The 23,079-nt window shown below is 41.4% G+C and overlaps 1 protein-coding gene across 2 annotated transcripts; it reads left to right on the top strand.

The window, feature by feature from the left end:
* Positions 1-2,723: 2,723 nt before the first annotated feature.
* Positions 2,724-22,244, top strand: Gnrhr (gonadotropin releasing hormone receptor). 2 transcript variants are annotated; one of them, XM_032916489.1, is made up of 3 exons: positions 2,724-3,325; positions 15,472-15,688; positions 20,757-22,244. In XM_032916489.1, the coding sequence occupies exons 1-3, from the start codon at positions 2,804-2,806 to the stop codon at positions 20,999-21,001; spliced, it is 984 nt and encodes a 327-aa protein (XP_032772380.1). In that variant the 5' UTR covers positions 2,724-2,803; the 3' UTR covers positions 21,002-22,244. The 2 variants fall into 2 exon arrangements, with proteins under 2 accessions (XP_032772380.1, XP_032772379.1); XM_032916488.1 differs by having other exon boundaries at positions 2,804-3,325; positions 15,597-15,688; positions 20,757-20,784.
* Positions 22,245-23,079: the final 835 nt, after the last annotated feature.

Below are 23,079 nucleotides of genomic sequence, written 5' to 3'. Positions count from 1 at the left end.
CCACCAGTGAAATGAGTCAATTCCAGCCAAACTAAAGTATATAAAGGTAGGTTTATTGGGAAGCCATTCCAGTGGGTTCACTGGTCCCAGGGAAGGAGGCCAGGAGGCCAGGGAAGTCACCATGGGGAGGAAGACAGAGGGGCAGGCGGCGGGGGTGGGGGGATGCAGAGAGAGAGAGAGAGAGAGAGAGAGAGAGAGAGAGAGAGAGAGAGAGAGAGAGGATCATCCCAGAATGCTATGCTTCTGGGGCAGAGGAAGCCCAGCCCCTGGGCTGGAAACTTTAGAATAGAGGGTGCGGTAAGCCTGGCAGGCAAGCCCTGTAACCAGTAGGGACTTAGCGATGCTGGGAGAGGCTGGAGACCAGGTTTGCTTTGGTATGTAAAATATGCACCTCAGTGGTTTGTCCTGGGTCTGAACCCCAACAAATATATTTTTAAAGTCATATATTTAAAAGTCAAATATATTTTAATAGAGAGGTTAAGTAAAGAATGACTGACTGTTCAGGGGGTTGGGAAGTGTTACGGTTAGCCCAAGATAACCTCTTGACTTGCAACATTCTGACCTCTCCATAGAATTTCAATTTTAAACAATTAGTCAGTGCAGACTCAACTCTTTCCAGGAATTCTCATTCACGAAAATTCATCAGTCTGTACATGACAGATTGAGTGCTCCAGAAAGTGTGAAAGCGAGATGTAGTATATGTGATGAAGCTGTGGAAAATTGGCTAAATTCTGAATTTATTGTCTAAGGACTGTTATTGTGTTATTTTGTTGTTTAACGTAGTGAGAAACATTTCATATGGACTAAGTTGCAAGCCCTAGAAAGTCATGGTTGCTTATTTCCTAAAGTAAGATGTCAAGAATGCTAAACTTACGTGCCAGGTGAGTTCTGCGGCTGCGAAGGGAGTATTTAAATGACGTAATTGTTAGCCAGGAAAGGCTTCATGAAGTGCAGCTGCCGTTCTGATGAGACTGGCTGTTTTTACCGGACTTTGGCATGTGTGCTTGTTTAATGCACAGGCTGTGCTGGCCATAGGACACTACTCTTTGTTTTCCTAGGAATAATAGTTGGCATTCGTTCATTCCCTGTTTCCAGAAGTTTACGGGACATAACTGTGACCAACAACGAGAGCCAACTGCAGGTTTCTACTGCGTCTGGGCTCCGCAGGGAAGACGGATGAGCTGCAGTTCTCTAAGGGATCGTACTTCTCATGAACAAAAATTCCTGGAAAGAAGCTATGTCTACAAAGCCCAAATGACTAACACTTCAGTGACCACGAGATGGAAATGTTTGGATGCAGATGCTAATTATCTTATATTGAGCTTGCTTTAGCCCCAGAGAATCCATTCCTTGTCCATGATAGATAGATAGATAGATAGATAGATAGATAGATAGATAGATAGATAGATATCAGACTATCAGACCTAGCATTCTACAGTTAATAGATAAAACCTTTCAAAGTCTAATAACTTAGCAGGCAACTAGTTGCCCCTAACCCAAAGGCAAAGACTGTCATCAGACAGCATCTTAGACCTGTTGAAAAGCCTCCCCATCTTGCTGTAGTGGCCTTTCCCCTGTACCCAACAGTGTATTTGAAACTTACCTTGATTTCTTTATACAGTAAAACATATAAAACATCACAAAATTGCTTTATTACCAGTGAAGGCTAAGAGAGTCTGGGTTGTAGAGACTCAGTAACTCACTGGTAAATAAATTAAGAGTGTACGGTATAAAAAAAAAGAATAGAGCAACAAAAATAAACCATCCAAACCAAAATGGCTGCCTTTAGCCTAATAGTGCCCCTGCTTTGGATGGAAGCAAAGTAATTGGTAATCTGATAACAACAGACTGTGACTTACTAAATTCAAATGAAAGGCATACCAATATTTGTATGGCTAAAATCTACTATCATGTGTAACACAGAGAAGGATTCTAATTAGCCCCAATGCAGGGTGATTATATTACACATATAGGGTTATAAATTACCAAATTATATAATTAATTCAGTTCCAGGAATTATGCAAGTATCTAGTTTTGCTCCAGAATCTAGTTTCCCTGTCGATTTTGTGTAATAATAACAAGTACAATATTTACTCAACTGTAAAATCAAGGTGATAACAAAAATAATTTTACTATAATTTCAGCATGAATAGACTGACAATTAAAACTGATAAACTTGAATCTAGATTAAATTGTATTTGAACAGTCTGCATAAAATACTAACCTTATGCACTCCCTAAGACAGTTTTAAATTAACATATACGTCCATCGTGTGACTACTCAAGAATACACATTTGAAAAGCAATTGTTTTGAGAAGTATGGTCCTCACACAACAGGTTTCTAATTGGATCAGGATTTTTAAATTAGTTTTCTGTATTTCCTTTTGCATCTGTCTAGTCACAGCAGTTTTTAGAAAAACGTATTCATTAGAGTTAATCGGATAATGTTATGAGTCACTTTTAACTTCAGAATTAGACGGCAAGTGTCCTTCCTCGCCCACGATAAAACGCCATGAAAAAAGAATGGTCCATCTGCTGAGGGGGTACAGTTACACTTGGCCTTCAGAAGTGCTTAGCATCTTCTGTTAGCACTCTCTTAGATTATAAACCGCAAAACAAGTTTACCTTGATCTTTCGCATTAAGTCCCGGAGTATCTCGGGGAAAATAAATTTGACATAAATGTAAGCCTGTGACGTTTCCCTCTAAAGAAGGCAGAAAGCAACAGCGCTTTGCGTTCCGTTACGATAAAAAAACATCAGCAGTAACAGAGACTCGACTCTTGAAGCCCGTCCTTGGAGAAACATGGCTAACAATGCGTCTCTTGAGCAGGACCAAAATCACTGCTCAGCCATCAACAACAGCATCCCCCTGACACAGGGCAAGCTCCCGACTCTAACCTTATCTGGAAAGATCCGAGTGACGGTGACTTTCTTCCTTTTCCTACTCTCTACTGCCTTCAATGCCTCTTTCTTGGTAAAGCTGCAGAAGTGGACCCAGAAGAGGAAGAAAGGAAAAAAGCTCTCAAGGATGAAGGTGCTTTTAAAGCATTTGACCTTAGCCAACCTCCTGGAGACTCTAATCGTCATGCCGCTGGATGGGATGTGGAATATCACCGTGCAGTGGTACGCTGGAGAGTTCCTTTGCAAAGTTCTCAGCTATCTGAAGCTCTTCTCGATGTATGCCCCAGCCTTCATGATGGTGGTGATTAGCCTGGACCGCTCCCTGGCCGTCACTCAGCCCTTTGCTGTCCAAAGCAACAGCAAGCTTGAACGGTCTATGATCAGCCTCGCCTGGATTCTCAGCATTGTCTTTGCGGGACCACAGGTAAACCATTACTCCTGAGCTTGTGTGAGCGTGGTGATTTCCTGTCTAATCTAGAGTGCGGGCAGCACCTACTGTATGGTCTTCAAGAACTTGGTCCCTGAAAGTCAGAGAATACACTTTAACCCTGACTACTTTGGTTTTTTGGGGGGGGCAAACTTCTTACTTTCTCTGAGTTCCTTTTGATTTACTTATAAAATAGGATAAATGTTCACCTGCTTTCGTGTTGATTAGGAGAATCATGTATCAAAGTGTTGTCTTATTAAAATGTCCCCTAAAATGTCGTCACACAACTAACTACATCCTCTTCCCCTCCCTCTTTCTTGTTCTTCTACTTAGGAGGACTTAAAAGAGTGTTTTGCTATGTTCCCAACACTGTTGTCAAACTAAAAGCCTACAGTTTCAGCCTTCCCTAAGAGGGGTTACAGGCGTGGGCCCTTTGTACTCTGCTTCTTCTGTTTCCCCATTTGCTGTGGTCGAAATCGATTTAGTGGTTAATGGAGAGAATGCTTAAGAGCTATGAAACTTACATCGGTGAAAAATATTTAGACCTTTCTTGCTTGAGATTTACTAGGTACCATCTAAGAGCTCTCTCTGTCACTGCCACCAAGAAAGAATTCTCTTGATTATTATGTTTGCTCTTGGCTAATCGCCCTGCAAGATCTGACTTTCAAAAAGTCAGATCACCGAAGGAAACATGACCATTCTTGCAACTCTAAAGAGCCCATCACTGACAGATGGATACGTTGTTTACGTTTTACAGTGCTCTGTGTGGAAACCGGGGTTCGAGATGTCAGAAGAAGTAAGCGTTCTCTAAGTTCCAGCAAAAGCGTACCTGACAGAAAGAATAGAAATCTGTGTAAACATTCTAAACCGTCCACATGTCTAACAAGCAAGATCACTGTGCAGAACTCATTAAGTACTGCAAGGTGCCAAGTCCATGTTGCCTCGCTGAATTGAGAGAATGGGTATCTAATGAATATGTAGCAAACAGCAGAAGAAATGGGGACAGCTGAGATGTTCTTATTTCCCTGGTGACAAACATAATGACTCCTAGTGGACAACACATACTAAGAGAGGGTCTCTCAGACACGTCCCTTGAAGTGAGGTTAATTAGCTAAGGTTTGTAGCCCTGTATTTTCCACTTTTTTCCCCTTAAAGTGTGAGCAGTGCTTATTGGTTAGTCGTTTAGTTTTCTCAAAGAAAATAAAATACAAAGTGGAGGTGGGGTTTTGTAGGAAAAATGTATGTAAAACTAGTACAACTAGATATGAAAACCTCAAAATAGACATGTATAAGAAGACAAAGAAGTAGTACATTTAATACGAAATGATTATGAAAGGTTTAGAAGGATGGAAAACTAAATGAAGGTTCTTACATATTTTTCCAGGAAGAATGAGACAAAAAATAATAATATTGGCTCATCTAGCAATGACATGGCTAAGTGAGGGTAGGATGATATCAGAGGAATCAAAAACTGCTGACATGTGCTGGAAACACTCATCTGCTTGTCTTGAAGAGCCCCGGACGGCCTCAAATGAGCTATGTAGCAGAAGATGACCTTGAACTTGTGAGCCTCCTGCCTCTGTTTCCTGTGTGCAACACCGAATCCAGCCTTTGTAATGATGGGGATCAGACTCAGAGCTGTGTACCTGCTAGCCACACTCTTGCAGGCGTAACTTTGAGAACATTATTTAAGCCTGGTGTGGTAATATATTCTTTCAATACCAACATCTGGGAGGCTGCAGCAGCAGGATCGAAAGCACAAGGCTACCGTGGGTAGATGGCTCAAAACAGACAAACATATAAATGATAAGCCATTTCAAGAATGTCATAGTACATGTAAAACTACCCACTATGTTTCTTTAATTTTAATGATTAAGTTAATATTTCTTGTCTGTGTTCATGTTTTTCTTCATAACAAGGTTTTTGAAGTTAGCAAGAAAGCAAGTGGAAAATGAGGAATTTTTTTTTCCTTTAGGAAAGAGTAAAAGACAATGATTACGTAGAAAAGAATTATTCACCTTTTTCAAAAATTGAGTTTGAACTCAGTAATTAGTGAACTTTGTCATGGGGACCCTGATCCAAAGTTACACGGAAAGCTCTTTGTGCCAGAAGATGACAACTCCAGTCTTATACTCATCGTGAAAATAAGTTAGAAGGGGAAGAAAGGAGGAAAGGGAGAGGAGGGAGACAGGGGACAAGCTATATTAGCACACAAGCATTGGGAGAAGTTCTTATTTATGACCATACATTTCCTAATTTAGGTGTGGCTGTACACGATTAAAAGACACATTCCTTAATGAGACTCATCTAAGACCACAAGAGTGCAGAGTCACAAAGAATTTGCAGGAAGAGTTTCTGCTCCTGGCTTATCTTGTTCATGCGGAGTATTACCAAAACAGCTTTTAAACGCTATAGTTGACACAAGCCTGTAGGCAAGAAACATGGGACACACCTTGGTTTTTGGCGTAAGGAAGTATGGTTTGATGATACTCGGGGACTTGCCTAGACACATGAGCTGATTTACTAAGGAAAATGCACTTTTGAACTTGACAAGCAGCTTAAACTCGATAAACACTTACCTCCCATGAGCAATAAACCAAATATTGTTTATGGCACAGGAGTAGCATGCTAGACTCAGTAGTAATAATAATAAGATGATAAGTAATCGTTAAAGACAAAAATATGTGTCAGAATTGTGCTAAGTGCCTTTATATTGCAATAGTTCACAAATGTTCCCAACAGTAATATAAATTACATATTTTCTTATTTTTCACATGAAGAAATTAAGCACATGAATGTTATGTGAGATGCTCAGGGTACGTCTAATGAGTAGAAAATTTTAACATAATACAGTTAATTCTATAGGCAAGGTATAAATAACAGTAAGCTATTTGTTCAAATGGCAATTTACCTATATACAACTAGGAATCTAATTACTATTAGACATAGTTAAGAGATAAGCATAAAATTATATTATATTGGCATGTGCACGGTAATCTTTGCTCATATGATATACAAATAAATATATAAAGGAGAAATACAACTTCTTAATACATTTAGTGCTGCGCATGTGTATATGTGTGAGTGTGTGTCTGTGTGTCTGTGTGTGTCTATGCGTGTGTATCTATATGTATGTGTCTGTGTGTCTGCGTCTGTGTGTCTGTGTCTACGTGTCTGTGTGGTCTATGTGTGTGTGTGTGCCTGTGTCTGTGTGTCTGTGTGTCTGTGTGTGTCTCTGTCTGTGTCTGTGTGTCTGTGTGTGTGTCTGTGTGGGGCTGTGTGTGTCTGTGTGTGTGTGTGTGTGTGGTGTTTTTGTTTTGTTGTGTGTTCATTTTTTTGTATGTGGGGGTGGGCTTGTGTTTCTATGTGTTTTCGTGTTTGTGTGTGCCTGTGTGTGGTGTTTATGTGTGTGTGTGTCTGTGTGTGTCTGTGTGTGTGTGTCTATGTGTGCGTGTCTATGTGTGTGTGTGTGTGTCTGTGTGTGTGTGTCTGTGTGTGTGTCTGTGTGTGTGTGTGTGTGTGTGTGTGTGTGTGTGTGTATGTGTGAGACGTCAGGGATGAACACTTGGTACTTGATACACAGAGGAGACTCACTCCTTGGAAGGACTAATTCTCCTGTCTGTTGTTGTTAATTGCCTGTAGTTCTTTGTCTAGGAGTGGGAGCTATGAGCTCTCCTCCTTCCAAGTCACTGTGTCTATTGTTATCATTCTTCAGGTCTTTTCCGTGCAGCTCTGTTGTTAAGGTATCATGGGCGCAGTGACCCTATCATTTCTAAGAGACAAATTCTCAGAACAGACTTCCTGGACACCCCCCCCCCCGCAAGAGAACATCAAAACTTTATTGACCTTTCAAACCACAAACTGCCAATGAAGCATCGGGATTAAAATAGCCTGTGTACACTGATTAAGACTTAGCACTCAGAAGCATTGATCTAGGGTATCAAGGTTGCCTGTGAAGGCCCTCTGGAAGGCTCGCCCACGTCCACAGTCTAAAAGCTGCAGTTTGTCCCGGGGACTTTTCTGTGTTCTACATTCCCTGCTTGAAAAAACCCAAACCTGACGTGGTGGCACACCCGCGATCTCAGCATACGGGAGACAGAGACTAAGCGTAGGAGGTTGACGCTCTCCCTTGATAAAACTGTTTATTCCAGACCAGCTTGGGCTTACGTCTATCCAAAACCAAGCCAAAGATAGAATTCCACTTGTAGCCCATGGCTCTGCACTGGTTATTCCCCCATCTACTGTCCAGTGTGTGGACAATAAGCACACAGCGAGGACTGGCACCGGACTTGATATCGTAAGGGCAGGGGATCTGTGAATGGTGCCCACAAGCACCCATGGGCCACAGATAGCCAGAGCTTTTAATTACTACACTCCAGCACAGTAGGCAAGCTTAGCCCATAGGAAGGGAAATTTAAATTAACAAATGTATGGAAGGGGGAAAGTACACAGTATGGATTTATTGCTGTGTGACTATACTTATGAGTACAAAGAAAAGTGTGCCTCAGATGTTTATAATGTTGCCTGGGCTCAAGCTCCTGTTAGCTTCATAAGCATTCCTTCAGGGACTTCGTATGTAAAACTCAGTTGTCATGGCATCACGGCGAGGAAGAGTCTATTATGATTTCTACTACACGGCTGAAGAAGCTAAAGTTAAAAAAAGATTAAAAAACACTCAACTCACATTTAGGAAAATTTAGGCTGTGAGCTGTAGTTGGCTTGGCAAACTGCGGGTGGAGGATCGCATTCTAAGAACAAATCTATATCTTCAATTGCTTCCAGAAAAGAGAAACAGAATGTTCTGGCTTATAGCAAAATGAAGCAAACACTGAGAAGACCATGAATCACGGATAAGGGAAAGAAAAAGATAAACAGAAACTGAAGGCAGAATCCAAGGACGAAGGAACCACGGAGAGCCAAGTGGAACTCCATACTGATCGCTTGAACGAACACGGTGCAGAAAACAAATCGAACCAAGGCTAAAACAAATGAATTCATGGGTCATATTTGAATCCCCATGGACTTTCCTGAACTTCTGGGGTTTAAAACTAATTAGTCTATTACTTATTATCTGTATAATCCACTTGATACATTCCCAGACGTGGATAAAGTATCATTTTCAAAGAAGAAATAAGAATCTTCACTCGCTTGCGAAGAAGGGAAACCGGGTTCTTCTTTATTTTTTTCCCCACGTGGAAAAGTTTAATGAGAGAAAAAGAGTAGAAGAAGAGAGGAAAGGAGGCCGGCCATGGGCACGTGGAGGGGTGGGGAATGGGAGAGAAGGGACAAGGGGAAAAGCAGGGAAGAGAAGAGCAAAGAGAGGGCAAGAACCAGAACTGAGTTCTTGACTCTGGTAAAATAGACACGGATAGGAACAAGAAAAAGAGAGAAAAATATATACATCTGTTTAAGCTACTTTAAAACTTCAGCTTAAATAGAGTCAAGGCGAAAAGATGTATGAGGTAACGAACGACTCCACTTATAATGTAGGCGAAAGTAGACCTGGATCTTAAGATAAAAGTGGCTGACTTGTTTGGGTTTCCGGGTTTTGGGACGATAGTATGGTCCTTTGCTGCCCCCTAGTGGATTAATTTAAGCTTTATTTTCTACTTGACAAAAAATCTGAAGTTGAAAAACAATCAATGTTGTAAGTACAAACGTAAGATACAGTTGTTCTTCTACTCCACAAAGAAAAAGCATATTTCAGGACCCTTTTTTAAAAAGCATGCTCCACTCCTACTCTATAACCTCCCAAAGGAAAGAAATCCAGGACGAACTGCTCAGTAAACTCAAATATCTTAATCAATGGGGGAAAAAAAAACTATAACATATTAGCCATCATTTGATAATATCAAAAGCATGTGTTCAAATTTACTAGCTGTCGACTTTTAAATGTTTTTCTTCTCTTCTTTGTATCCACATAATGTTACACAGCAAAATGAAGTTTCTCCAAAGAACGCTTGAAAATGACAAACATTAAAAAAAATGTGCTTCATGAGTCAGGGTGGGTGAAAAGAATGCGTCTCTACTAGAATTTACTTACTGATTTTTTTGTTTGTTTTGGTTTGGTTTTGGGAGACTTAAGTTTTACTTGTGTGTGCTATGCTCATGGAGGCCACAAGAGGGCACTAGATCCCCTGAGGCTACCGCTACAGGAAGTTGTAAGCCACCTACCTGACTTGGTGCTGAGAGTAAAACTTAGGCACTGTTAAATATTAAGCCGACACCCCAGCCCTGGAGTTTATTTTTGAACATGACTTACAATATTTTCATTAATGTATTCAAGTTGTGCTTTTTAGAAGTTTAAAATAAAGATATCATTTTAGAACAGGATTTCACACTCAGAGTAAGGTTGCAAGGACTTTATGATTTCTTAGATATCATGGGTTGTCCATCACCAAGTATAGCATTTTCTGTGCTATTCTGTCCTATTGCTGTGAAAAGACATTGTGACCAAGACAACTCTTAAAAAAGAAAGCATCGAGTTGGGGCTTGCTTGCACTTCTAGTGGGCTAGTTCATGATCATCATGGCAGAAAGCAAGCAGGCATCGCGCTGCAACAGTGGCTGAGAACTTGACATCCTGGCTTGTAATCAGAGGGCAGAGATTTGGGAGAGGGCTGAGCCTTCGGTGCGCTTTTGAAACCTTAAAGCCCACTCTCAACAACACACTTTCTCCAGCAAGACCACAAGTCCTTCCAAACAGTTCGTCTACCGCGCTGTAAGCTTGCAAATCTATGAACCGGTGAGGGACATTCTCATTCAAACCACCACAGCCGTCTTCGCTCTTAGATGCTTCTGAGTTGTTTAAAAGTTGGGGATATGGCGTTTCTTTACCAGTCTGGGCTTCGCTGTGTGTTTAAGAGATCTCATGTACACACACACACACACACACACACACACACACACACACACACACACACACTAGGGGTTTAAAATGAGAAAATTAGCGCTCATGGGATACTATCATTTAATCTATATCCCCCTAATCAAATCTCACTTGTCATCCTAGTTTACTTTCTGCTTTCTAAAACAAATTTTCCTTAGACGATCTTTAAATAATGTATTTTGATCATGTTTCCCCCTCTCCCAATCCTCCTAGACGTCCCCAATTTCTGCTCTTTGTTTGTTTGTTTGTTTATTTATTTATTTATTTATTATAAAGAGGGCATCAGATCCCATTACAGATAGTTGTGAGCCACCATGTGGTTGCTGGGGTTTGAACTCAGGACCTTGGGAAGAGCAGTCAGTGCTCTTAACCACTGAGCCATCTCTCCAGCCCAATTTCTGCTCTTTCAACAAAAGAAAACCCAAAGTTAGATGTTCCCGTGCTGTCGCCGAAGTCCCTTCGGCTGGAACTGTTCCCGTCTCCTTCTGTGTTTTCTAAGAGCGATACTTTTGGAGACAATGGGCTATTTGCAAACTGCTCTTCAGCTTCAGTTTACCTCAGGTTTTCCCAGAAGTATAGCTTAGATAAGTATAGGGAAGATGTAACGTTGGCTTCATCTCAATGCCTTGTCTAAGGAAACAAATGATGTCTACTTGATCTATCATCTGTAACGTTAACCATATGGTTATTTTCCCATTATAAAATTGTCTTGCTCTTCATAATGAATAAACATCTAGGGGGTGATGCTCCAGTATGTTCTCAATGTCCTATTCTCAAAATTTCACTGATTATTTTTGCCAACTATTGATGATTTTTGCTGGTCAGCATTATAGTGATCAGCAAACAGTTCCATTTCGTCTATTCCCTTTACTTTATTAATTATCATTCTGTATTAAAGGAAAGTGTTAGTTATGCCCTTTTGTGTAATTTACATACATGCAGATTCATGGGTCCTTGCTTTGTTTGATAGTTTATCACCACCTTTTGTTGGTTGGTTTCTAAACAGAGTCTTGCTGTAGCTGTGGCTGGCTTGGAACTTGCTGTGCTATGACTGAGGTCTGCTTGCCTCTCTACCTCCCAAATGCTAGAATTAAAGGGGTGTGACTTCATATCCTACTTTTATCATTACCTTTTATTAGTTTCTTTCTTGTCCTTTGATTATTAAGCTGTCTCAGATTTATCCAACTGGATTTTAGTCTCTCTTACCTACTCAGGTCTCTAAAATTCCAGACTCTGGCACCGCCAGCTGAAGAATGTATTGTATTTTGTCTGCCTCAGGCTTTGGGCCACCTACTCCAGTGAGCACTGGATTCTTTTGGTAAAGGAAGGAATGTGGAAACCAAGCTTCGACCTGCTCTCAAGGGCAGAAATGAAATAAACATAAACATAAAAATACACAGACACAGTCACAAATAGGCTCTTGCCTGCCTTACTACTCTGTAGTATCCCATAATTGTATAGCCTCCCATAATTCATTCAGCCACTGTTCTGTAAAAGATTGTGTAGGTCTCTGACACTCTTTGGTTACATCATATGTGAGTAATATCCCGCACAATTACTTCCACGTAATGGGTTTATGGATGTATGTCCAAATTAGATCTCTGGGTGTAAGACTGGTGGTGAATCAATGCTGTCTTAGAATTATCCAGAGGAATAGAGTCAATAGAATGTATATAGAACTCTAAGAGGGGATTTATTAGACTGGCTTATGTGGGGCCCTCTTCGACTTTCATAGGCAGGAGAGCAATGACCCACCCGAGACCAGAAAGTAGTTATGTTCTACACAACTGATAACTGGTGTTGGTTCAAACTTTAGCAGTCTGATCCCTCCCACCCCCACAGCTTGTTTATTTAGGGATATTTAGACACGGCAGAACTTGGTGAAAATTTTTCTGGTGATAAATGATTCAATCCCATGTACACAATGATCACATCAAAAGTCTTTGTGAAGTATATGGGAGATGTTTCATAAAGATGGGTCCTACAGATTGGCATATGGCATCTTCCATAAGGATCTTCCTATAAATTGGCAAGCTGATGCTAAGGGTCTGGGAGAGGATTTGGTGTGGTCCCAACCACACAGAAAGTGCAAAGGCACCGGGCTGTTAACCACATCCACCCCCCAGCCTTCTGGCTGGAAAAGAGGCTTTATGTGTTTCCACTTGAACAGACAGCCCTGTGTGTTTAGCATTCCTGGCTCTCCTTGTTCTTATCTATGAGCACAAGGGCCTCTGTGCCTCCCACAGGCTTACCCAATCAGAGGCAGGACAATCCCCCCGACCTTGATCTGCAGACAGAAGCCTGGGAAAGCCAGAAACTGGAAGTTTCAAAGCAACAGAGACCAGTTTGACTGGAGGAGGTTGGGGGGAAGCTAGGTGGATCGTTGTCACTATAAAAGCAAACCCAAAAGCTGAGCAACCAGGAGCCTGTTGTCTAAGGCAATGACATCAGCCAGAACATGCAAGAGCTGTGGAAATGTAGAGGAATGCAGGCCCAAGTTCCCCTCTTTCCACACTTGGCTCTATGCGGGCCTTAAGCCATAAGGCAGTACTGAAGTGGATCCTCTGCTGTTGGCTGAGCCACATGTCAGTCATCTCTGGGATGCGCCTTCACAGACACATACAGAAATATGTTTAACCAGCTTTCCAGGCAGTTCCTGATCCAGTCAAGTTGACAACCAAAATGATCCACTGCATTTGTAACTGTTAGTTATTGTCAAATGATATCTAACATACTCCATCATGGCTGTACCAATTTGCATTCCCACCAACAGCACATAGAGGTGTGGGTTTGCACAGCATCTTGCCAAAAATGCACTGCTGTCCTTTTACGTTGCTGCCACTCCTAGTAGTGATGTAACTAATTGGCCTGCTATTGTTGGGGTGGGGAGGGGTTCTCCCCATTCTTCTCTTCATGGAAGAAAGGATGCAGTCAAAAGACTCCAAATGTATAAGCAAACATTCGTTTGGAAAAAGAAAAGCAAGCAAGCACTCCAAAGAAATTGCAGTGAGTGTCATCCCCCATTGGGAAAAAAAAAAAAAAGAAGACTAAATTAAGTACAAAAGTATCCGTACACTATTTGTTAATTTAAAAGCTCTAATGTGTTAAGATTTGAGAGAACATTTTCAAAACAAGTTTTCTGACACATTGTTGCCTTTTAATTATGAAACACTTTATTTTTTAAGTTTGGCAGCAACATCACCAGGTATTTAATTACTTTTATTGATTTGGATGATTGCCATATTATCATGCAGATAAAAAGGTGGGAAGAGAAAATCAGCTAAGGGTGTAGGATTTTCTCATTCTGAGAAAAGGGGCTATTTTTTTATTCGATATTTTTTTTACCTACATTTCAAATGTTATCCCCTTTCCCCCACCCAACCACCCACTCCTGCCTGCCTCCCTGCCCTGACATTTCCCTACACTGGGGGTCGGGGGGGGAATCCAGCCTTGGCAGGACCAAGGGCTTCTCCTCCCACAGAGGGGCTCTTTTAATGTGATCCGTGTGGCATTCTTCTTCCAGGTCACCTTTATATCCCTACTGACTTAGTGTGACAAAGCAGTGATTGGGAGATTTGGTAATTACTTATTTTGATTGTTTTATGTTGCTTTGAGTTCAGCTGGCAATCTTTTGACAGTACTGAAAGGCAGAAGTTCGCTACAGGCTTACTGCTAACACTTTAGTTGCCTACCGAACCTGCAACTTTTCTCTTTTAATTGGAATTGAATGTAGACAATGACATATGTGTGCCTGTATGTATATGTATGTGTGTATGTATGTACAGAAGTGATCACCCCTACTGTATAAGTAGTTCTTGTTTTTGTCATGACTAAAGCCCATAGTTATTTAAATTAAAAAGAAAAAAAAAGAGAAAGAGAAAATCATGATGAGCTCTCTCAGAGGAGCCAGCTGCACAGTGAGTCCTGGGCCCTGGACTTTAGAGAGGTTTTATGAATATGGGGTGGGCAGCATATTTGTGGGTAAAGTGACCTCTTTTCCCTCCCAAGTCACGATGGAACAGATGTTTCTTTTTGGGTATTTCTCCCCGTGACCCTCTAGAAAACAGTGTAGGGGAGAGACAAAGTGCAAGGTCGTAGAGTGGAGCCAAGGTCTTTTGAGGATGCCAGCTCTTCTCTAGCGGAGTGCGTGGGAAACTTCCCAGGCGCTTTACTTCTGATACAGTGGGAGAGACCTATCTGCAGCCTCAAGGATGTTTAAACACAAAGGAGCGTTCTAATCCCAGGAGATAGGTACCCGCTCCCAAGATACAATTTTAGTTTCCTTGGTGTCTCAGAGATAACTTCTTTCTGAAACTGTCCAAGGCAACCTTCAGTACTGATCTCATGGCTATCAGCCAGTAAAACCCTTTTGTTTTTTTAAAAGTGAAGCTTTATATTGAAATCTGGTGCCCAGGTTTTATAACTTTTCATGCCAGAAATAACAAGCATGGAACTCCCTCCCACCAGATCTCTCTCCCAGTGCCACTGTTCATGTCTACCTTCTGGTCAATATTATCAGAAGAGAAGTCTTGAGAGCATTCTCAAGTTTTGACCATTTTAAAATTTATAACATGTGGGCCAGGCATGGTGGCGTAGGACTTTAATCCCAGTACGCAGAAGCAGAGGCATGTGGATCTCTGTGAGTTTGAGGCCAGCCTGGTCTACAAAACAAAACCAAGACAACCAGAGCTCTGTTACACAGAGAAACCCTGTCTTGAAAAACCAAAAATTAATTAATTAATTAATTAAAAATTTAAAAGTATAGCATTTTATTAGGCCTTTCAATGTCTAAAACAAACTTAATATGTATTTTTAGGGATATATTCTAAAAACACAGTTTCAAACACTATGGATATAGAATGAACAAAATCACTTTTTTGTTGTTGTTGTTTTAATTTATTTGTTTATTTTATGTGAGTACACTGTCACTCTCTTCAAACACATCAGAAGAGGCCTCGGATCCCATTACAGATGGTTGTGAGTCACCATGTGGTTGCTGGGAATTGAACTCAGGACCCCCCGGAAGAGCAGTCAGTGCGCCTAACCACTCCGCCATCTCTCCAACCCCAAAATCACTTTCATGAAGACAAACACAGTTCAAGGAAATCGCACTTACAAATTTCAATACAACGGTCGGAACGCTGTGCCAAGGATTTCAGAAATTGCTTTAGGTTTGAAAGTCAGAAGAAAGGAGGAAGTAACACTTTCAACACTTCCGGGCAAGGAGACATAACTTTCTCTTGTTTCTTTCACAGTTATATATCTTCAGGATGATCTACCTAGCCGACGGCTCTGGGCCAGCGGTTTTCTCGCAATGTGTGACCCACTGCAGCTTTCCGCAATGGTGGCATGAAGCCTTCTACAACTTTTTCACCTTCAGCTGCCTCTTCATCATCCCTCTTCTCATCATGCTAATCTGCAATGCCAAAATCATCTTTGCCCTCACACGAGTCCTTCATCAAGACCCACGCAGTACGTACTCCTTAGATGTAAGAATCGTTCTTAGACAAATGGTATTTAAATAGCAACACTTCACGCAGAGGGGTAGTGCTTTAGGCATGGTGGCAAGCAGTTCATAAATATTAGGTCGTTTAATAATAATCGCCCCTTGAAATAAGGTCTTTTCCACTATATGCTCAATTTATAGATGAGATCTTTTACTGATACCTCATATTCTCATTTTTCACCTTGAATAAAGGTCACATAAGGGCTCAGAAGTTCTGACGCGTCCTTGAAGATTTATGATGCACAGTTAAGAATTGGTGGGGGGCACTAAAATCAGGGACTAGACAAGGCTGCCCACTCTCTCCCTACTTATTCAATATAGTTCTTGAAGTTCTAGCCAGAGCAATAAGACAACAAAGGAGGTCAAGGATACAGATCGGAAAAAGAAGAAGTCAAAATATCACTATTTGCAGATGATATGATAGTATATTTAAATGATGCCAAAAGTTCCACCAGAGAACTACTAAAGCTGATAAACAACTTCAGCAAAGTGGCTGGGTATAAAATTAACGCAAATAAATCAGTAGCCTTCCTCTACACAAAAGAGAAACAGGCCGAGAAAGAAATTAGGGAAATGACACCCTTCATAATAGATCCAAATAATATAAAGTACCTCGGGGTGACTTTAACCAAGCAAGGGAAAGATCTGTACAATAAGAACTTCAAGACTCTGAAGAAAGAAATTGAAGAAGATCTCAGAAGATGGAAAGATCTCCCATGCTCATGGATTGGCAGGATTAATATAGTAAAATGGCCATTTCTACCAAAAAGCGATCTACAGATTCAATGCAATCCCCATCAAAATACCAATCCAATTCTTCAAAGAGTTAGACAGAACAATTTGCAAATTCATCTGGAATAACAAAAACCCAGGATAGCTAAAACTATCCTCAACAATAAAAAAGGACTTCAGGGGAATCACTATCCCAGATCTCAAGCAGTATTACAGAGCAATAGTGATAAAACTGCATGGTATTGGTACAGAGACAGACAGATAGACCAATGGAACAGAATTGAAGACCCAGAAATGAACCCACACACCTATGGGCACTTGATTTTTGACAAAGGAGCCAAAACCATCCAATGGAAAAAGATAGCATTTTCAGCAAATGGTGCTGGTTCAACTGGAGGTCAACATGTAGAAGAATGCAGATCGATCCATGCTTATCACCCTGTACAAAGCTTAAGTCCAAGTGGATCAAGGACCTCCACATCAAACCAGATACCTCAAACTAATAGAAGAAAAACTAGGGAAGCATTTGGAACACATGGGCACTGGAAAAAATTTCCTGAACAAAACACCCATGGCTTATGCTCTAAGATCAAGAATCGACAAATGGGATCTCATAAAACTGCAAAGCTTCTGTAAGGCAAAGGACACTGTGGTTAGGACAAAACGGCAACCAACAGATTGGGAAAAGATCTTTACCAATCCTACAACAGATAGAGGGCTTATATCCAAAATATACAAAGAACTGAAGAAGTTAGACAGCAGGGAGGCAAATAACCCTATTAAAAAATGGGGTTCAGAGCTAAACAGAGAATTCACAGCTGAGGAATGCCGAATGGCTGAGAAACACCTAAAGAAATGTTCAACATCGTTAGTCATCAGGGAAATGCAAATCAAAACAACCCTGAGATTTCACCTCACACCAGTGAGAAAGGCTAAGATCAAAAACTCAGGTGACAGCAAATGCTGGCGAGGATGTGGAGAAAGGGGAACACTCCTCCATTGTTGGTGGGATTGCAGACTGCTGCAACCATTCTGGAAATCAGTCTGGAGGTTCCTCAGAAAATTGGACATTGAACTGCCTGAGGATCCAGCTATACCTCTCCTGGGCATATACCCAAAAGATGCCCCAACATATAAAAAGACACGTGCTCCACTATGTTCATCGCAGCCTTATTTATAATAGCCAGAAGCTGGAAAAGAACCCAGATGCCCTTCAACAGAGGAATGGATACAGAAAATGTGGTACATCTACACAATGGAATATTACTCAGCTATCAAAAAAACAATGACTTTGTGAAATTGTAGGCAAATGGTTGGAACTGAAACTATCATCCTGAGTGAGCTACCCCAATCACAGAAAGACATACATGGTATGTACTCATTGATAAGTGGCTATTAGCCCAAATGCTTGAATTACCCTAGATGCCTAGAACAAATGAAACTCAAGACGGATGATCAAAATGTGAATGCAGATCGCTCATGAGAGACACAGCCAGAATACAGCAAATACAGAGGCGTATGCCAGCAGGAAACCACTGAACTGAGAACAGGACCCCTGTTGAACAATCAGAGAAAGAACTGGAAGAGCTTGAAGGAGCTCGAGACCCCATATGTACAGCAATGCTAAACCAACCAGAGTTTCAGGGACTAAGCCACTACCCAAAGACTATACATGGACTGACCCTGGACTCTGACCTCGAGGGTTGCAAATGAATATCCTAGTAAGAGCACCAGTGGAAGGGAAGCCCTGGGTCCTGCTAAGACTGAACCCCTAGTGAACTAGACTGTTGGGAGAGGGCAGCAATGGGGGGAGGGGTGGGAGGAACACCCATAAGGAAGGGGGAGGGGGGGATGTTTGTCCCGAAACCGGAAAGGGAATAACATTTAAAATGTATATAAGAAATACTCAAGTTAATAAAAAAAAAAGAAAATGGGAAAAAAAAAAAAAAAAAAAAAAAAAGAATTGGGGGGGGGGCATTTTTGACAGTGGTACAGCCATTTCATAAAGTGCCACTGCTCCGATAAGCAACTTACTTGGGTTCTGTGTCAACTTGAGCTAGAGTCATCAGAGAGAAAGGAGCCGCAGTTGAGGAAACCCTCCCATGAGATCCAGATGTAAGGCATTTTCTCAATCAGTGATCCATGGGGGAGGGTCCAGCCCATTGTGGGTGGTGCCATCCCTGGGCTGGGCTGGTAGCGCTGAGTTCTATAAGAAAGCAGATCGAGCAAGCCACAGGAAGCAGGCCGGTAAGCAGCACTCCTCCATGGCCTCTGCATCAGCTCCTGCCTCCAGGTTCCTGCCCTGCTTGAGTTCCTGTCCTGATTTCCTTTGGTGAAGAACAGTGATGTGGAAGTGTAAGCTGAGCAAATCCTCTCTTCCTCAACTCAACTTTTCACCACAGTATTTTGTTGCAGCAGTAGAAACCCTAAGACAGCAACCTTCATGACATTCTTTAGGTCCATTGGCACAGCCACATCCGTTGGAGTCATAAAGCCAACACAGATGCTTGTCACAGTTCCCTCAAAGCTGAGCTGAATGCAACATTCACCGTCCTTCCATCTCTAACTTTTGGGTTTTGGTCTCTGCGTGTTGTGGAGAAGTTCTGCATTGCAATTCGTTTTATGTCTTTTCCTGAGAAAACTATGTTTGAGTCTTTTTGAGAAAATCCTAAACTTAACTTTATCTGGCCACTGTGTGGAAGTCTTTCTTATGCTCTGGAGATCATTAAGCACAGATAAGCACAGAGCTAGATGAGGCCAGAGGCCATTACTACGGGAACCTTCTTGAGGTCTTAGCACGTGAGCAAACTCAAACTGTATGCAGGGTTGACAGACACAATTGGCAAACTCTGACTAGCCAAGAGAAAAGGTTACTGGTTCTAGGCCTTTTGTATTATAGGCTTAGAGCTCTCTAAATTGTAGTTTAAAGATAGGGAGTCTTACAGGGTACATACACCCCTGGAAGAATAAAACTCAGTAATAACATAGCTTGACAAGAATAAACTTTTCCTACTTTATAGCATAAATGATAAAACCCAATAAAAGGAGTTAGGCAGTAGTATTTGCTATTCATAAAAAGACCAGGTCAGATATTTTCTGTTTGTCTGGAGTACTTTAAAACTACAAAGGCTTCCAGCCCCAAATCAGGCTGTCATACAATAAATGTATTGACTTTGGTGGAGACACTGTTTAGATTCTCTAAATCAGAGTTCTAGGGCTAATACTAAGAATAAAATCTGTTTTGTTTGTATTTTCTAATTGTGACTAAACTTGTAACCATGGGCATGTAATGAAAAAAGAAACAAAGCAAACACATAATCTGCACCACTCTGATGACCATTAGTCTGCCTTTACTCTGATGATCAGTAGTCTGCCTTTACTCCATAACAGCTGTAGAAACAGAGAAGCACCGTTGTTACTCTGTCAGAACTGCAAGATTCCTGACCACGGAACCTCACTCACTCCCGCCCCTTGGCTGACTATCACCTCTGGTCCTTGCCAGCTAGGATCTCCAGGAGGTCCTCCAGAAAGCCCCACCCTACCCCCACCTCACCCCCACCCCTGGTAGTCAGGTAGTCACTCAAAAAGTTGAGGTTGAAGGGAAGGCATGGGTGTAGAAATGGGACTGGTCGGGAGGAAATAAGAGGGCGGGGGAGCAAGAGAGCTATGGAGGAGAGGGTGAGTATGATACAAACAAATACCACACACATGCGCCCACACAAACACACACACGTGTGCACACACAGGTGCACACACACACAGGCATGCACACACTCACACACATACACATCGTATTGAAATCTCTTGTTGTTATAATTAATATATGCAAATTAAATGGATAATTATTCTATTAAAGCTCAGGATAAGTACTGAAAATGTACCCCTACTGGAATAATACACCAAACATCTGATGTCTAGAATATAGCAACCAATTTCATATTTTAATTGTATAAATACCTCCATTTTTCAAATCTTCCTTGCTTTAATTAAAATTTAAAAGACTACTCTTCACTCTTCCCTAGGGGAAAACTTGGTCTAAAAACATATCTTTTTTTTTTTTTTTTTGCTGAGACGGATTTATTACATAGCCCAGGCTAGCCTCCTGCCTTTGCTTCCCTGATAGGAGTATTACAAATGAACACTACTACTCCCGGTTGGGTGAGGGTAGAAATATTTTTAAGTAAATCATTTTATTATTTTCTTATAATAGATAGGTAAAATTAATGAATTTTTCTTCCTTTTTTTTTATCATTTCAGTTTTGTGAGAAAGCTGACTAAGCACTCTTTGTCTCTGTTTAACAGAACTACAGCTGAATCAATCCAAGAATAATATCCCAAGAGCTCGACTGAGAACTCTAAAGATGACAGTGGCATTTGCCACCTCCTTTGTCATCTGCTGGACTCCCTACTACGTCCTAGGAATCTGGTACTGGTTTGATCCGGAAATGTTAAACAGGGTGTCAGAGCCAGTCAACCACTTCTTCTTTCTCTTTGCTTTTCTAAACCCGTGCTTCGACCCACTTATATATGGGTATTTCTCTTTGTAATTGGGAGACTGCCCAAGCACTCGTGCTGAAACCCATACACGGGATAACTTATGTCACCGGTTGAGAATAAGCTCAAAGCTTGCAACACACCTATGTGCAAGCAAGGTAGGGTTCGGGTTCAGGTTAGCAGCCTTGTCCGTGTACAGAGTTTGTTGTTAGAGCTTTGGAAGGCCTTCCAAAATAACTGAAATCTGTCCTTAATCAGAAGCTTCTAAACTAGCCTCAGCCTTGCCTCATGATTTATTGCCTCCCATTTGGGATTCTTTACTTCCTCCTTACATAATAATGTATAGATACTTTAAATGACTACATCCTAAGGTAAAAAGTACCAAAAAGTAAGGCCAGGAAAGCCCAACATATTCACAACATCAGCTTAGTTTGGGGAGTTGGTTGTTTTTTTGTTTTTTGTTTTTTTTCTCAAAGGGGGCTGAGCATCCATAACACCCCTATCCCAACACCTAGAGCCCACAGAGAGCAGAATCGCTGCCCCAAACCAGATGCTGCTCCAAGACCTAAAGCCCAGAGACAGAAGGATCCCTGTCCAGAGGTTAGCAGGAAATATTGACTGACACTATCCCAGCCTAAGGCACAGAGGCAGGAGACTCCCTCACTGCCCATAGGCCAGCAGCAGTAGCAGCTGATGTTATCTATCCCGGCCTAGAGCACAGACAGAAGAGAATCACTGACCATGGGTCAAATTTTAACTGCAATGACTAAAAGACTTAATTTTCTCTTTTACTTTAAAAGCCTTTCTGATTCTTATTCAGCAACAAATCCCACCAGCCCAGCCGGATTATTTACATGATACAAATTAATCCCATTTACATGCTACATTGTGACACATCCCTACATAGTGGGGGTATTCAAAAGGGATAGTTTTTTTTTCATGGGCTGTTAGAATATTTCACAGACTATACGACATGTGTGGTTTATGTCAACTGACTGCCATGAATAGTGGTTTAATATAATTCAGAAAATGCCTATAGTAATTATCTTGCAAGCATAATATACAATCCACTTTAACAATATGGTGGAACGTTTGTCTATCTCAGCCTGCCGAGTCATGCCCCACAGATAAATGAGGAAAGTCAATAAAAACAGTAAGCAAATATACAAACAAAAAAGAGGGGCTTTGATGTATTAAAGGAGCTCAAGGCAGGAAGCCATACAATTTCCCCTATACAGACCAAATACAACAGCACAGAATACTAGGGAGGAGAAAAGTAAAACTGTACATGTGAAAGAAAAGAAAATGCAATCCCCAAAAATATGTCCGCAGAATACCACATACTTCATTCAACTCAGATCTTTGTCATGAAAGACCAGAGGTGAAATTAAGAATGCGATATCCACTCACTGGGGAAAGCATATGAACGCACATTCAATAATTATCTAATAGACATTGACGCGAGCTACATAATGCCACACACAACGTGAGAGTAATTTGTAAGTACACCATGCTATGTGTGACTATAGAAAGCTGACCAGAGGGGTTAGGGATTTAGCTCAGTGGTAGAGCACTTGCCTAGCAAGCGAAGGCCCTGGGTTCGGTCCTAAGCTCCAAAAAAAAAAAAAAACTGACCAGGGACAAATCCCCTTTCCCCTTCCCTTTCTTAGTTTCTCCTTTGAGTTTGTCATAGTTGTTGATTTTTTTTTCCAGATCTCACCTTATTTTCCAATATTCTCTCTTATCTTCCGTGCTACTCATACTTACAATTAAATGATCATTGGTAGAAAACACTGGTAGAGTTCTGTTACCATTTGGTCTAAGCTCCGCCTACAGTTACCTGGTAACAGCCAGGTGTGCCTGACTCACTGTAAAAGGGGCTGCTGGCTCCCTCCCCCTCCGATCTCCCATGCTCTCCAGTCTTGTTCTTGGCTCTGATCGCTTGCCCCTGATCTCTCGTCCCTTACCCCTCTCTCCCCATTCCCCTCCCTCCTCTCTCTACATGCTCATAGCCAGCCTCTACTCCTCTACTCTCTCCCACTCTCTCTCCCTTTCTGCTTTTCTCTGTCTCTACCCCCTCAACTTCCCTCCCCATGCCCTGAATAAACTCTATGCTGTACTACATGGTGTG

Source organism: Rattus rattus, chromosome 11 (genome assembly GCF_011064425.1).
Source record: "Rattus rattus isolate New Zealand chromosome 11, Rrattus_CSIRO_v1, whole genome shotgun sequence".
Classification (NCBI taxonomy): domain Eukaryota; kingdom Metazoa; phylum Chordata; class Mammalia; order Rodentia; family Muridae; genus Rattus; species Rattus rattus.
Note: the sequence above shows the minus strand (reverse complement) of the source record. Positions and strands in the feature narration are given on the sequence as shown.